Here is a 15,735-nt window from a genome sequence, read left to right on the forward strand (position 1 = left end):
GCAGGTATCCGCAGCTTCAGACTTTGGCATAGAGTTGTTGGTCAGGGTGTGTAACCTGCAGCAGTCATGGCCAGCCATCTGGAGCTGAGTAACAGCGTCAAGATGCCCACCCTGGGCCTGGGCACTTGGAAGTCTCCTCTTGGCCAGGTGACTGAGGTCATGAAGGTTGCCATTGACATTGAGTACGACCACATTGACTGTGTTCAGGTGTACCAGAATGAGCAGGAGGTTGGAGTGGCCCTCCAGGAGAAGCTCCAGCAGTGATTCTTCATTGTCAGCAAGCTGTGGTGCATGTTCCACAAGATCATGGTGAAAGGAGCCTTCCAGAAGACGCTCAGCGATCTGCCGCTGGACTACCGGGACCTCTACCTTATTCGTTGGCCAATAGGTTTCAAGCCTGGGTCTGATTATTTCCTACTGGATGCATCAGGAAATGTGATTCCCAGTGACAATGATTTTGTGGACAATTGGGCAGCCATAAATGAGGTGGTGGGTGAAGGTTTGGTGAAATCAATTGGTGTCTCCAACTTCAACCCTCTCAGACTAAGAGGATCCTAAACAAACCTGGCTTAAAAGAGAAGCCTGCAATTAATCACATCGAGTGCCACCTATACCTAACTCAACAGAAGCTGATTGAGCACTGCTATTCCAAAGGCATTGTGGTGACTGCATACAGTCCCCTTGGCTCTCCTGACAGGCCCAAGGCTAAGCTCCAAGACTCTTCTCTTCTGGAGGATCCCAGGATTAAGGCAATTGCATACAAGTACAATAAACCTACAGTCCAGGTGCTGATCCGGTTCCCCAAACAAAGGAACTTGGGGATCCCAAAGTCTGTGACACCAGCACAACATACTGAAAATCTGAAGGGGTTTGACTGAGCTGAGCAAGGAGGATGTGACCACTCTACTCAGCTACAACAGGAACTGGAGGGTGTGCACTCTGATGAGCTGTGCTAAACACAAGGATTACCTCATTCGGCTTGTTTTATACAATTCCAGCCTGTCGGTTTTTCTTTTATTTTTGTTTTATTTCATTATTTCCCTTAAAATCCAGACAAAACGGAGTGGATACAGTTGGGAGGGGAGGTTGGAAAAACTGCCAGGTGTAGAAGAAGGAGACACTGTAATCAGGATATATTATGTGAGAAAAAAAATCCATTTTCAATCAAAGGGAAAAAGTGAATAAATGGGTCAAAATATACAAAAATCTATAGAGTAATTTGCAATTTCTGTCTTTACAGTGTATGATATATGCGAGTGTGCTTCAGGGACTGTGCAAGATTTTCTCTCAAGAATGTGAAAATTGGATCTTATTTATTCATTAAATATTTCCTGCTAACTATGGTAATCTTGATTTGTTGAATCTGATGGTGGTTACGTCTAAATAACCATATTTAATATAAATATATTTATATATAAATATATAAACAAACAAAAATAGCATTAATGTGTGCAGAACTTTCAGTCAGAAAAAAATGTTTTAAGTAATGTGAATTGACAGGTAAAAAATTATCTAGGTTTAGAAGTGAATTAATTGTTTTATGTGACTTCATATATATGAATAAGTATTCAAGGAGGACCACACAACACATGACCTCAGTTTTAGTAACTCAGAGGTTCATGATCTGTTTGGTATAGATTATGTCAATAAACTTATTAAGCCTTATAAGTGAACTCTTAGGCAAAAAGCATATGATTATCTCAGTAGATGCAGAAAGAGTCTTGGAGAAAATCCAACACTCATTTTATGATAAAAGCTCTGGAGAGAACAGGACTGGAGGGATATATCTCAATTTAATAAAGGCTATATATGACACTCTTTTTTTTTTTTAATTTTCGAGACAGGGTTTCTCCGTAGCTTTTGGTTCCTGTCCTGGAACTAGCTCTTGTAGACCAGGCTGGCCTCTAACTCACAGAGATCCGCCTGCCTCTGTCTCCTGAGTGCTGAGATTAAAGGCGTGCGCCACCACCGCCCGGCTATATATGACACTCTTACAGCCAACATTGTCCTAATTGGAGAGGAAACTTATGCTTTTGAACTATGATATGGAACAAAATGGTGCTCTTCACTATCCCTGCACTTTTCTTTATATAATGATTGAAATCCTAGTCAGCAATAAGAGCAGAGATGGAAATTAAAAGGATATAAATAGGAAATGAAGAAGTCAAAATATTCTTATTTGAAAATAAACATTCTTAGAAAGAGAGCATTGGAGCATTCTTATTTATAATAGACTCAAAGATATCTTGGATTATACTGAAATAAAACGGTGAAAGGTCAGTACAATAAAAATGATTTGAGTTTTAAGATCCCATTCATCCTCAGGCCAGAATTCAAGTTTCAATGTCATATCAACCAAAAATTAATCCCTATGTGTGATAAGATGTCAGTTTGTATGAGGAGATTGGGGGTATGTTGAGCACTGTGTCCTTCCTTGTTGAAGACAACTTGCTTAATATTTGAGATAAACACATATCACAGATACTTATTACACACTCCAGTGAACTTTTGGGAACGGCCGCATCACCTTCCTGACCAATCAGGAAGAGAATGACATCATGATAAGATGTTACACAGATCACTACGAAAATGCAATATACTAATAAATATACTAATGCATCTTATATTTAAGTTTTGTACCTAAACCATCCCAAAAAATAAAAGTACAAACTACAAATATCCTATATTTAGATGACAGTAAAATTCTCTCAATTCTTTCTTTACATGATATTCTTTTCATCCATACATTTTTTCTTTATGAAGTAATTCTGTACCTATGAAGTAATTCTGTTCCTTCTATATGCTTTAGTCTGTAGGAAGAAATTCAAGCTGATAATTTTGCCAGGCTTTAATTTTATACTAGTGTTATAGAGGTGAACAGGTGATATGCAATCATAAAAAAGATATGGAATTCTGAATGGTGGTGAGTGAGGGAGCCCACGTGTGAACCAGTTTCCATCTGGAGTCATTTCTGGCTTAAGGAAGTCTTTGAGTTCAAGCTTGCTTGCTCTGCTTCATCCAGTATCTCTGAGGGCTATGAGCAACAGCTGTGCTAGCCCATAGAAAGAGCAATTTGTCCAGTGGGAAGAGTACATTTTTCTATTAAGATTTGGAATGGTGTGTGCCAGCCAGAGGCACTCCTTCTTAGAGATTAGAAGCTACTTAGCTCAATAAAATAATACACCTGCTTGAGCTTCCTCCCAGGGACAGTGCAGGAAGATGGTTAACTGATTGTACTGTTCATTGTTCTGCCTTTTGACTGTATTTAGAATATATGCTGAGAAATAAACTCAGGGCTGTTTGGTATTGGTCTTCAGTCCTCCCTATCTATCCTATGTTTCTGTCTTCATTTCTCTTAACCTTCCATTTCCTATAACCTCACGCCCCCTTCCAAGTACTCCTTGCTGATTCCTCTCAGAGTGGATTCTGACAGGTGAGAATGATTTGGAAGAAGATTCTAGGATCAGCGACATTTTATGCATCAGAGTAGTGTAAACCTGAGCTATGAAACCTAGGGCAGAGCAGAAAATTATTTAAAACGCAAGCAAATGCCAGATCTCTGAGAAGCTTCCAGTCTAACAAAAGCACAAACTTTAAGCCAGAATGGAACCTCTCCATTGGACAGAGTGATGCTGTAACACTAAGTCATGCAGACAATGGGAGAGAGAGAAGTACTTGGGCCTGGATGATTTTTGATTCTCTGGCTCTGTACTTTGATTGGTTGTGGTTTTCTGCATCAGTTTCCCTTTGTTGCATGAAGTTACCTCGATGCAGGATGAGGACATCACTTATGATGATAGACTCTGGAGAGGAATGGTCAGCATCTGGCTGAATGGAGAGGCTAGATATGGCCTTTCAGCTTAATCTTATGGAGGCATTTTGTTAATTGCAGTTCTCAGATAATGCTAGCTTGTGTCATGTTAACAAAAATTAAAAGCAAAAATCAACAACTAGATACAGAAGAAAGTGACTGAAAAACTACCAAGATAGGTGAAACAGTCTTTCAAATTTCCTGCTTCATGGAAATGTCCGCTAGATTCTATGAACCTATCGGCTGAAAATGGATGCCCTAATATTACAGAAGAACTTTGGGTGACTATCCAGGCAGCGATGTCGCTGTCAATTCTAGAGTTTTGAAAGTTGCTTACAATGCACTTCCTGTTTATTTAGGCAATATTATATCCTTCTGAGGTCTTTGATGGAGTTGAAGAATAGATAGTTATAGTTTTACTTAGTTATGATAAAAGATAAAGTAGATATAAATACTGTAACTGTAATTCTTGCTTGATACCTGTTTTGTTTTATGTAATTTTACTATGTTAAAATTAAAACCTTCCTTTTTATTTAGACAGAAAAAATAATCAACAGCTAGGTCAGTATGTTATTTGTTACTAAGTTTATTTTCTTAAAAGTTGCATGTGTCTAAATAATTAAGAGACAGGCAAAACTTGTGCTTAATTGGCAGGAGTTTTGGATTCTATGGGTGACAGAGTTTGTTTCTGAATACACCAAATAGTAGATACTGGGTAATTCACAAGTAACACCACTTTTTATAGTTCTGTTGACTTGGAAGCCAAATATCAACAGTATCATAACAGATATAGTTCATGATGAAAACTCACAGTGTTTAGGTACTTTGTCCTGAATTGAAGTGCTACCCCCTGGAAAGAGAAGAGAGGCTCTCAAGACTGAGGAAACCAATAAAATCAACAGAGCTTGAGTAATAAAAGAAAATCTCTGAAGCTCAGAGTGTTTCAAGATTCACAAAGCTTTTCAACAAGGTTGTAAAAGCAGAAAGCAACTGCTAGAGAATTATGGCTTACAGCATCACTCTGCCCAATGTAGAGGTTCCACTCTAGTGGAAAGTGTGTGCTTGTAGTTTAGTTTTAACACTAAAAGCCTTAGTTCTGGCTTTGCTTGCAGTTTAAGTAATTTTCTGCTCTGTTTTGATAGCTCAGGCTTATATTATTCTAGAGGAGCAGTGTCAGGCATTCAGGGAGGACTAAGCATGCTACTATGGCTTTTTGATGACCACTGCTAGATACTAGAACTGTAAAATCCCTTTTCAAAACCTAAAGTCTATTGCAGAGGACAGGGCTTAAATGAGTATTTCCACAATATGTAGAGGCAGCCACAGGATCATGTAGACGTAATTAGCTCCCTCTCTGCCTCATCTTCTACTACACTGACACTTCAGTTCTACTGTTACCAACTTGATAGCTCTCACCCACATAGAAATTCCTGTAGCTGCTACTGATCACTTGGGCTTCTCTAGGACACTCCTTACACATAGCCCAGTAGGCTGATCAAGCTAGATTTGTGTGGGATGGTGGATCAAGTCCACGTATTGGTGCTTGTCATTGAGCATGCAAGTGTTTATTCCCTTCTTTCCACAGAAGGAAGCACAATGGCTCACACTTTGTGTGCAAGATGGCATCTTCCTGCTGCCAGCTTATGTGATAAAAGGCAGAGGTGAAAGAAACAAGAGTATTCCCTGAAACTCCTCATAGGAGCACCAGTCCATTAGTGAGGGTAGGGTCTCATGTATAACAACTGCCTTAAAGAAAGAAAGACAGTCAGGTTCATAGTAGCTTTCTCCTATTTACAGGGCCTGCCAGAAGCATGTTTTAGAGGATAGGAGCAACATGGTGTTGTCATGGTAAATCAAAACAGGAAACAAGCACAATGTATTTAGCTATGATTTGGAGAAGAGTCAAGAGGCCTGGCTGTTTGATTCAGCCCCAAGATCACACTGCAGAAAGTGGCTGTGATGGTAAAATATGTGAGCTAATGGGATAAAGCCTAGTCGTTAAGGCCATGTTCACAAAGGATATGGCAGGACTCTTGTTCTTTTCTCTTCCTGGCCATGATGTCCCCTACCACAGGCTCAGAACAAAGAAAGCATTGCTTCATGGACTAGTAGCTCTGAAACTCTGTAACAAAATCTTTTCTCTCTCAAGCAATTCACAGGAACAACATGTCTCCTAACACAGATTGCATGGCCAGAGGAAATAACATGTTTATGATGGAGACGACATCCACTGAAATATGGGCTACTTAGAAATAATCTTTAAATGTTATAATTTCAGCATAACATTATAAGGTTGATGTATAACACTTATTTATTTGTTTAATATGTGAAGTGTTCCAAGATGGGTTTTTAAATTATTTAAATAGTTGTACGTAAGTAAAATTCATAATTCCAATATAAACTAACTAAAATACATTAAAAATAATTAAGTCAAGCATTCTTAATGAAAATCACATTAAAAAGAAAATTATCAAAATGTATAAGAAATGAAAATTTTGAAATTTAAATGATAAAGATGTCAAGTACAAAGAATACGAAAAGTTGTTATTGTTTAGCAAAAATACTTTTGTCGTTTACCTGATGTTGTCATTATGCACTTTGAATTATAAATATGGACACTAAAGTACATCTTAATTTTCATGTTACTCCATAATATATTCAAGTAAGAGTTTTCAGGAATTTTATGGCTGTATTTGCATAATATTCACATAAACTTTGGAGTCATATATCCCTTGAGTTTTTAGCTTAGATTTGATTTAAGGTATGCAAGCACTAGAAAAGAATTATTTGTTAGATTATTTCTGTAAATGGATGAGCTTTTGTGTGTGTTTTTACAATAAATCCAAAGTTTTTCATTTTCCTCAAAGCAAAAGGGATTGACTTAACTGAAAAGTAACATTAAAAAGTCCAGCAGGTTAATAACTTGTCTGCCTCTGAGATATTTATTAGGCGGTTAGGTTGCTAGAAGAAAGCTGTCAAGCTTCCGCAGAGCGTCTGTGCAGAGGTCAGACTCCTAGGAGTACTGTCATACGTGGCTCCACGTGTAAAGTTGCTAACACACATTATCTTTCTTATTTTCAATTTTTCTTCCTGAATCGTAATAAGTCACTTTCAATGTAAAATAATTAAAACACTATAGAAAAGAAGCATAAAGAATAGCATGGTAGAATTTGTGTTATAATTGTAGAAACACATTACAGAAAAAATTCCAATAGAGTGAACCATGAATGTGTTCTCTGCGGGTGGATGTTCATAACTTTTAACTTTGAGTACAGTTTGTAGTCACACCAATTCTCTAGTTTTCTGAGTACACATGCCATCATACTTTTTATTGATGCTATTTTATTTTTGAATTGCCTTAATCCAATCAGACAAACTTGGTTACTATGATTATACTATTAACGACTATTTACCACTCACTCTTGCACCATTGAATATTTCCTGTTAGGATTGGTATTTTGGTTTATAGGCTTCATAGATGAGAATGACTATTGCCTGTTTTTCTCTCTTGGAAACTTGCATTGCATAATTCCTTCCATTGGTATCAGAGGTTCTCCTTTGGGAGGAGGCTTCCAGGTCAGTTCCAGCTTAGTTTTCCAAGTCTTGTCTTCAAAGTATGTGATGCCCTAAGTAAATTTTATATTATAATGTGCAAGTTTTAGAAATTACTGCTGTTACACATGGCATGAATTTTACATATTCTCAAAAATAATATTTACATTTTATATCTTATTAAAATTAATAATAATTAATAAGGAAGACCATAAGCTTATAACAACTTCAGACAATAGACTAATGCTTACAAATATTATTAATCTTTTATGGGTATTAATTTAAAAGATATGAGCTAATCATTATCTTAAAATGAAATACTAACACATTATGTGTTATTTATGACTATTGGATATCTCATACAAAAGAACTGGTTCGAGTAGCCTATATTAGAATTAATCATGTACTATATAATTCAATCTTGAAGCTGTAGCAGCAACAGTAATAAAAGCCTAACAGATTAAAACCATGTTTGAAAGCTGGTAGTCCCAGAGCTATCTCACAGAGAAACACCAATAACAGATAACACTGACTAAACATTTAACCAGGTTGGAGAATGAATGCTTTTCTGCCTTCATCATTACTCTGGACATTTATGCAGCATAAAATGCCCTGTGTGTAAAATGCTCCTGTGATTTAGGAAGAAGCGGCAGGTGAGTCATGGCAATGGGCAATTTGATGCCAGCATGCTTATGTTCTTTGGGTTCAGTTGTCCTCTGTTTGTAACAGAGACAAGATGGTTTTAAAATTTTTACTAAAAAACATGTTTGAATAATATGCAGTATCAATGATAAGAGAACCAAATATACACCCACCAATGCCCTAATTGGTTATCCAATGAGAAGTAATTGACCCTGAAAGCATACACACAGAAAAACTAAATGGACTCAGCAGGGTGTATTTGTTTGTGTGTGTAAAACAATAACAAAGGTAAAAACATCATGAATTTGAGAGAAAATAGAGGGATAGAAGGGGTGCACAGAGGAGAGGAAGAATGATAATATTTTTAAAAATATGGTCTAATAGATCAACAATTATGAGCACTTTTTTCTATTGCAAAGAACACGGGTCTGATCCCCAGCACCTACGCTGCAGTCAATAATTGTCCATTACTCGAGTTCTAGGGTATCTAACAGACTTTTTTCTTCATGGGTACCATGTGCACAGAGTACATAGTGATACATATAGGGAAAATGTTGAAACACACAAAATAAATATATAAAATTCTAAATTTCTCAAAAAGTAACTGATGCAAAGAGAAATCACTAATAAATAAAAATGTTCTTCTGGGAATATGGAAAGTTACCAAAGTGGATTTGGTGATGTTTACACCATTTTGTAACTGTACTTAGTCTGTATCATAGGAGTGGAGGATATAGTGTGTATATTATATTTTAATAAGGCTGTTAATTTTCATAACAACAGCCACAAGTAAATGATCAAATTTTTCAAATATTTCCTAGAGACTAACAAATGACTGAGTATAGACTGCTGGCTATATTGACTCATATTAAGTAAACACAACATTTCCAATTTGAAAAAGACTATTTTCATTCAAATAAGTTTCATTTATTCCTATATATATTTATCAAATTATTTTAATACTCAGGTTGATTAATTAATCAGTAGATTAGTTATTTCACTAGATTAACACCCACAAGCTTATTTTTATTTGATAGTAGCCTTACTAAACATATCAGAAGGGTACATCTGGAAATTTTAATTACTGAGTATTCTTTAGGCATCCCACAGAGACCACAAATTATGTGACATAATTTTATTCTTCTAGCATGATTTATTGGATTTCACTGTGAACACGAAACTGCCATTGCAATCTTTAGATAGTGGGATCTTTCTGAATGATAGTCACGGGTGCTGGGTCATGAACCATCGTAATTCTCTATGAATGTGCTAGTGTCTTGCTCACATGACCAGTTCAGTACACCATTCGATCCACTTCATCCCTAAATAATCTATACTCTACTTTTCTCACCTATGTCTTACTGTCTTATTTTCTATAGAAAATCTTATGCACACAATAATTTGAGAGAAAATTAAGAACAGATTACTCATTAGTCTCTAAAACTATTGAGAGGGAATGCTTCAATTAATACCAACCTAGGCCATCCTTTAATAAAGGAGACAGTAGCAAGACACATTCCTGCAAATTGAAGACCATTGAAGATGCTGTAGCATGAACTAGGAGACTGGAACTAGAGGAGCTGGAAGATCACTTCCAACTGATAATAAAGAATGGAATACTTTAGTTTTTTACACAATCCACCAGACTGACTATTTTTAAAACTATGATTGTTCAGGAAAGTCCATTTCTTCCCAAAGGGCATGAATGATTTGTGAAACACAAAACCCATCAGAATATTCAGTATCCACATTAATTCATGTGTTTAAGGCAGACCTTCATTTGTTAGAGTTTCCAAACACCCAAGCTGCACCATTCCATACGGAATTCTGAGACATTAACTATAAAAGCCTGTTCCTTATATTCATCATCTAGATTTAATTCAGAAAAATCGTGACAGAACTGACAGAACTCTTCAAAATAATATCTAGGGAAAAAAATTTCCCAAAAGTATGAAGCTATAGTTCCAGGACAGGCTCCAAAACCACAGAGAAACCCTGTCTCGAAAAACCAAAAAAAAAAACAAACAAACAAACAAAAGTATGAAGCTATATTTTCAAAAGGAGAATAAATCTGTATATACTATTAATCAACTGTTATGCATCTTTCTATCATCTATCTTTAGACTGGCTGTTGCCTATCATCTATCTTTCCTTTATTCATGTACTTTCCACAATCTACCTATATGTTGTCTCTGTCTCTATAAAATCCATCAATCAATCATCTGTTTCTATATTTATATGTATATCAGGACAGAGTGATATATATTTACTTTGGTATATTAATTATCCATTAATCATGCTTTATTAAAATTCAAACTTTGTTTAAGAAAAACACATTATAATGTAAATTATGTTCCATGAATGAAAATGAGGATCTTAAACGCAAAATACAATTATTTTGAGTCCAGCAAAGACTTCAAAGGCTTTTCACTCATTCTCAGTTGACAATATTGTCGCTCTAATTCTCCCGCCACCCGGAACATATTACCTTTGTTGCTGCATCATAGCAGATGAAACCCGAGCTGAAGTCAATCGTGAGGCCCATTAGGTGACTCTCCAGCACACAAGCATAGGTCTTGCACTGGGAAAGCAGAGAATACTGTTAGCTTCCAGGTGATTGGTACAGCATCACTATCAAGGGGGAATATAACATATTCTCTATGCATGTAATACTTAGCATGTGCATAAGTGAGGTTCAGTAAAATAATAAATTCCTAACATGAATATTGACTCTAGGTTTGATCCCCTGCATCATAATTTTACTTGTAAAATTTTGGAAAGATAAGTAAATATAGATACTAAAATATTAAAAGGACATAACTCATATATGAAACAATTTAAGCCTCATATACGACATGAAACATTTTTATAGCTAGTTTTCTAGGTTTTTTTGAATTTCATTTCAAGCTAAATGGTTCTATTAGATGAACTATAATCATAAATAACATGTGAGGGAACTATTTCCTTCAGCAATTTTCAGATGCTAATTCTTATATTGTATTTGTTTGTATTATATTTATATAATGTATTGCCTATCACAAGTGCCTATAATTATGACTTACCATAACAAGTTATTTTTATCAGAATATTATATACATATGATTAAAGCCTAATTTGCATTAGAAACCTAAAACCATGATAACTATTTATTTAGAGTTAAAATAGTAGATTAGAAGCCATACTTAATGGGTCAAAAAAGTACATGCTTTGGTGTGATTGTATTTGTTTAATACATGGGCTTCTTAAATAGCTGAATTCACTCATTAGTAATATATTAAAACTAAGATCAACATTAAAGAGGGTTCAAGGCTACAGTGTTTACTTTTATGTAGTCTTAATTATTTGCCATTTCTTTGTACATCCAATTAAAAGGAAGATTCCAGGTGAAATTGTATTTGTTATAGTGCAATAGAATTTTCTCATTAAGTTCAACATTCCTAACTAAATTATATTGCCTCAATAATCATTAAATGGAAACAAATAAATAGATAAATATATAAGTTGAGATCCAATAAAGCCTTCCTGTATAACTTAAAATGTCAACAAATCTGAGTGTATTTAATGCATTTATATAATAAAATGCTTATTTATTGTTTAATTGTTACATTTATGTAATGAAAAGTTATTTTACTGTGAAAAAAATATTCTTTTGTGGAAGCTCCAAAATGAATCACTTTGCAAGATGTTTGCATAATTATATATTGTATAGCATCTACAGGTAAAATATACATAAAATAAATATCTTAAAGAACCGCTGGACATAAATTTTTACTACCAAATAAAGACATGTTCAGAAAAAAATAAAAAATAATTTTAAATAAACGTAATTATTTTTTGACATTAGTGTACTTTCCAAAACATATTTAAAGAAGTAACTGTTGAACTGGGTTAGTATATAGTTACGACAAATGTTAGTTATAGTTATGACAAATGTTAGTATATAGTTATGACAAATGTTAGTATATAGTTATGACAAATGTTAGTTATAGTTATAAATAAATGTGTCCTTGAACCTAGTAAATGTGTCAATGACCCTAGTAAAATTATAAAGGCAATAATCTTAGCCTAAATGAATTACATCTCACATTATTTTTTTAGGAAATTGTAATTTTTATTTATTTATATACTTATTTTTGGTTTTTCAAGACAGGGTTTCTTTCTTTCCTTTTTTTTAAGGTTTTTCGAGACAGGGTTTCTCTGTGGTTTTGGAGCCTGTCCTGGAACTCGCTCTTGTAGACCAGGCTGGTCTCGAACTCACAGAGATCCACCTGCCTCTGCCTCCCAAGTGCTGGGATTAAAGGCGTGCGCCACCACCGCCCGTCACATTATTTTTTAAGTTAGGAAATGTAACCTATTTTCCTAAGTTGTGGTTTTTATGTTTCAATATTCACTACATTTCTTAAGTTTAATTATAAATTTAAATGATAATTCAGATTGTATTCAAAGTGTGTGCTTTCATGGATCATCCTTTCAAATAAATATGTTAGCATCTATACTATGTTTATTACAGGTTCAAAATAAAATATGAATAAGTAAATAAATATATTTGAAGGTAGACATCATCACTTTGTAGTCTTTGCAATATTAATTTATTTCAAAATAAAAACACTTATATATCATCTCTTTCAATAGCATTAATGAAGTTATTAGTTTTCCTTTTGTGCATTTTTCATTAGGTCTACTTTCCCTATTATTGTATTTTACTATATTGAGACAGGGTCCCATGTGGCACAGACTTGACTCAAATTACTTTATACAGCTAAGGATGACACTCAACTTTATTGACCTGCCTTTAGCTCCCAATTGCTGGGATTATAGGTAAGTATTGCCAGTCTGTATCTTCCATTTTCCCATATTTAACAAAACTGAGACAGTCATTCTATACATATTGAACAACATTCTTCCCGTTAGTTTATTCACATTTGCAAATGAAATTTTATGAAAATGAAAAATCCAAGCCAATCAAATAAATGTACCCATTTCTAATGTAATAAACAAAGAGAAATTATGAACTATGAACAACCCAAAAGTTGAATAAATTCCAAATATTTTCCTTTGATTTCTGTCACCGTATGTGTTTAAAAAAATAACTGTCCATGTATGTTTGTCCTTGATCTCAGAGTCTACTGCAAGGGGCAGGAACCAATTTAACTTTGAATTTTGCTCTATCTTATTCCAAGCCAACCACAAAACCAATTCTATGAGGTGTCTTGTTTCAGGATCTTATGTATTTGAAACATTTGTTGTCAGAGGTTGCTTATTTTATTCCTCTATGGATTCAAGTTTACTACATTTTGCAAATCACAAGTATCCAGTGGGTACTTACTGAATTGTAGTTCTTCAGTATGAAGTCATATCTAAGTCAGATTTGATAAGTCCTTTAACTTACTCAAATACATGTAAAAGGGGTATGGTAGGAAACCTTAGAAATTATGAGGTTGGCCACGCATGAAGTAACCTTTGAAGAAAGCTTCACATACTATGCTTTGCTTTAAAGGCAGAGATGAAGGGAGGCATCTAGAAACTAGGTGGTCAAGTCTATAGAACTGAAGCAACCTCATAAATAGTGACCTACATTCAGAGCATTTTTATATAAGATTCAAATTATAGTAATATTTATTAGGAAGTAGACTGCAAAGGCAAAATCATGTAAAAAGAACTTAAATAATATGACTAATTATTCATTTTTCAATAACAGCTAAACATTTGAGATGGGGGCAACCTCACAGAACTGTGCTCATGTATTTGTGAACTCAAGTGAGTGGTTAGATATCCCCAGGTACCACACACACAGGTTCTTACCTGTATCCGTTCTACTTCTAAGAAGGTGGCTGTTTGGAAGGCTCGTTCCCATTGGGCAAGGTCACTCTCTAACTCCACCGAGAAGTAGAAGTCCTCCCCACACTCAGACTGCATAGTAAAGCAATGTTTCCGCCGATCCAGCAGGTCACTGTCCTGATGAAAACCTGGAGTTACACAGGCTGGCATACATCAATTCATACTCAGCACAGAAAATACCTACCAATGCTGCTTAAAACAGTGTGTAGATTCTATAAAACATGTGAAATTCTGTACTGTCATTAATCTTATCAGAATACTCACTACACTTTTTTCTCCCCATCTCCCCTTCCCCCCACCCCACCCCCACCTCCAAGTTTCCAAATTTTTGCCTGGCAATCTTGTCTCCTTCCAATATTCAGGAGGATAACTATAAGTTTTTCTTTGGGTTCACCTTCTTATTTAGCTTCTCTACATAAGCTTTATTTTTTAATTATTCTATGGGGGTTTGCCTGAAGCATCCAGAAGATGAAATGGATTGGATCACCTGAAATTGGCCTTACAGTTACTTGTGAACCACCATCTACTCCTGGGAATCAAACCTAAGTCTTTGGTAACTGCAATCAGTTCACTTAACTGCTGAGTTATGTTTCCATCCTTGTGAACTTTTCCTTTTACATGTTTTAGATGTTTTTAAAAAGGAGTGGGCACCAGTTTATTTAAAAGACTCCTTTTCTATCTTAAATATAATTATTAAGTCATCTTTCAGATTCTTCTGTACAAAGCTCAATGAAGCATAGTATGGTAACTTTCCTCACATTTTCCTTTTTTTAACATTTAATTATCTTATTATCTCACTTTCTTAAACACTCAACATGTTCTGAATCTTTCAAAGTCTTAAAAACATGACTGAGCAAAAAGTAGTGAATGCAGGTAACATTGAATATGTGGTGAATGTTGAATTCTCTAATTTTCACTGCTCTTCCTAAGTATTAGTATGAGCCATTATTACCATGTTTTGTGGGGAAGCATGCTGACCACTGTTGGAACTGCAATGCTAAGATATTCTTACAAAATGGGTTTACTTACCATGATGCATTGTGGTAGAAAGAATGCTCTGGGGTCAAAATATTCACAGAGTGCTTGTTGGTACATCTTATAATATCTTTGGCTTATTTCACAGTCCCTTTCTAAAGAAAGACTCTGGCTTCAGAGGGTGACTTTCACCATTGTCTCCTTAGCTGCCCACTGTCTCACAGTTGTTGTTATGCATTTTAAACAAATTCATATACTTGTGTAAACACTTTATGCTGGCAGTCAAGATTATATATACTCATTACCTCAGTAATTGGTTTATTACTGGCCTACAGAAATATTTATCATAGACATATAGTTGACAATTATAAAGAAGTCATTGAATGCCTGCACTGTATCACCCACTGTCTTGGTGTAGCCACTTCCCACCTGGAAGGCATATGGCATTTCTATTTCTTGAAACTTTGGTTTGAGTAAAATAAAGCAAAGCATAAAAAATCAACAGAATTTGAAAATGTTAGAGAGTGAGAGAATTTCTTCAAAGTTTTAAAGAGTGTTCACTTCAAAGTTCGCTGCCACTTCTACAGAATGAAGATGGACTCTGAGGAGATTCATGAAGAAATACTAAAAGTTTTGAGATTTCAGGAGGTTAAGAGACAAGTTCTAGAGTCAACAATAAGGCTGAAGGTTTTATCGACTTAGAGAGGCTAGACAACATCCAATAACTTGCTATTTTTTTTCAAGCATTTCTGCTGTGTAAGAACAATTTACACATTAAGTACAAGCAGTTAAAAAGATGCACAAATTAATGCTGCATAATTGCTGAAAACATGAGCATAAGTGAAGGGAATTTGCTGTAACTTATGTAATGTCAGAAAATAGATAATGATCAAAAGGAGTGAATTGTAGAGCCATCA

The 15,735-nt window shown here is 35.1% G+C and overlaps 1 protein-coding gene and 1 pseudogene across 3 annotated transcripts in view; one reads left to right on the top strand and one right to left on the bottom strand.

The window, feature by feature from the left end:
• The window catches only part of Sntg1 (syntrophin gamma 1), a 396,311-nt gene that overhangs the window by 7,177 nt on the left and 373,399 nt on the right, over positions 1-15,735 (bottom strand). For all 3 annotated transcript variants that reach the window (XM_075967101.1, XM_075967103.1, XM_075967104.1), the window contains 2 exons: positions 13,808-13,960; positions 10,494-10,586 (listed from right to left, as the gene is read on the bottom strand). In XM_075967101.1, coding sequence (XP_075823216.1) covers positions 10,494-10,586; positions 13,808-13,960 — 246 coding nt within the window. The remainder of the gene's footprint in view (positions 1-10,493; positions 10,587-13,807; positions 13,961-15,735) is intronic.
• LOC142847333 (aldo-keto reductase family 1 member B1-like) lies at positions 67-9,836 on the top strand (annotated as a pseudogene).

Source organism: Microtus pennsylvanicus, chromosome 3 (genome assembly GCF_037038515.1).
Source record: "Microtus pennsylvanicus isolate mMicPen1 chromosome 3, mMicPen1.hap1, whole genome shotgun sequence".
In the NCBI taxonomy this organism is placed as follows: domain Eukaryota; kingdom Metazoa; phylum Chordata; class Mammalia; order Rodentia; family Cricetidae; genus Microtus; species Microtus pennsylvanicus.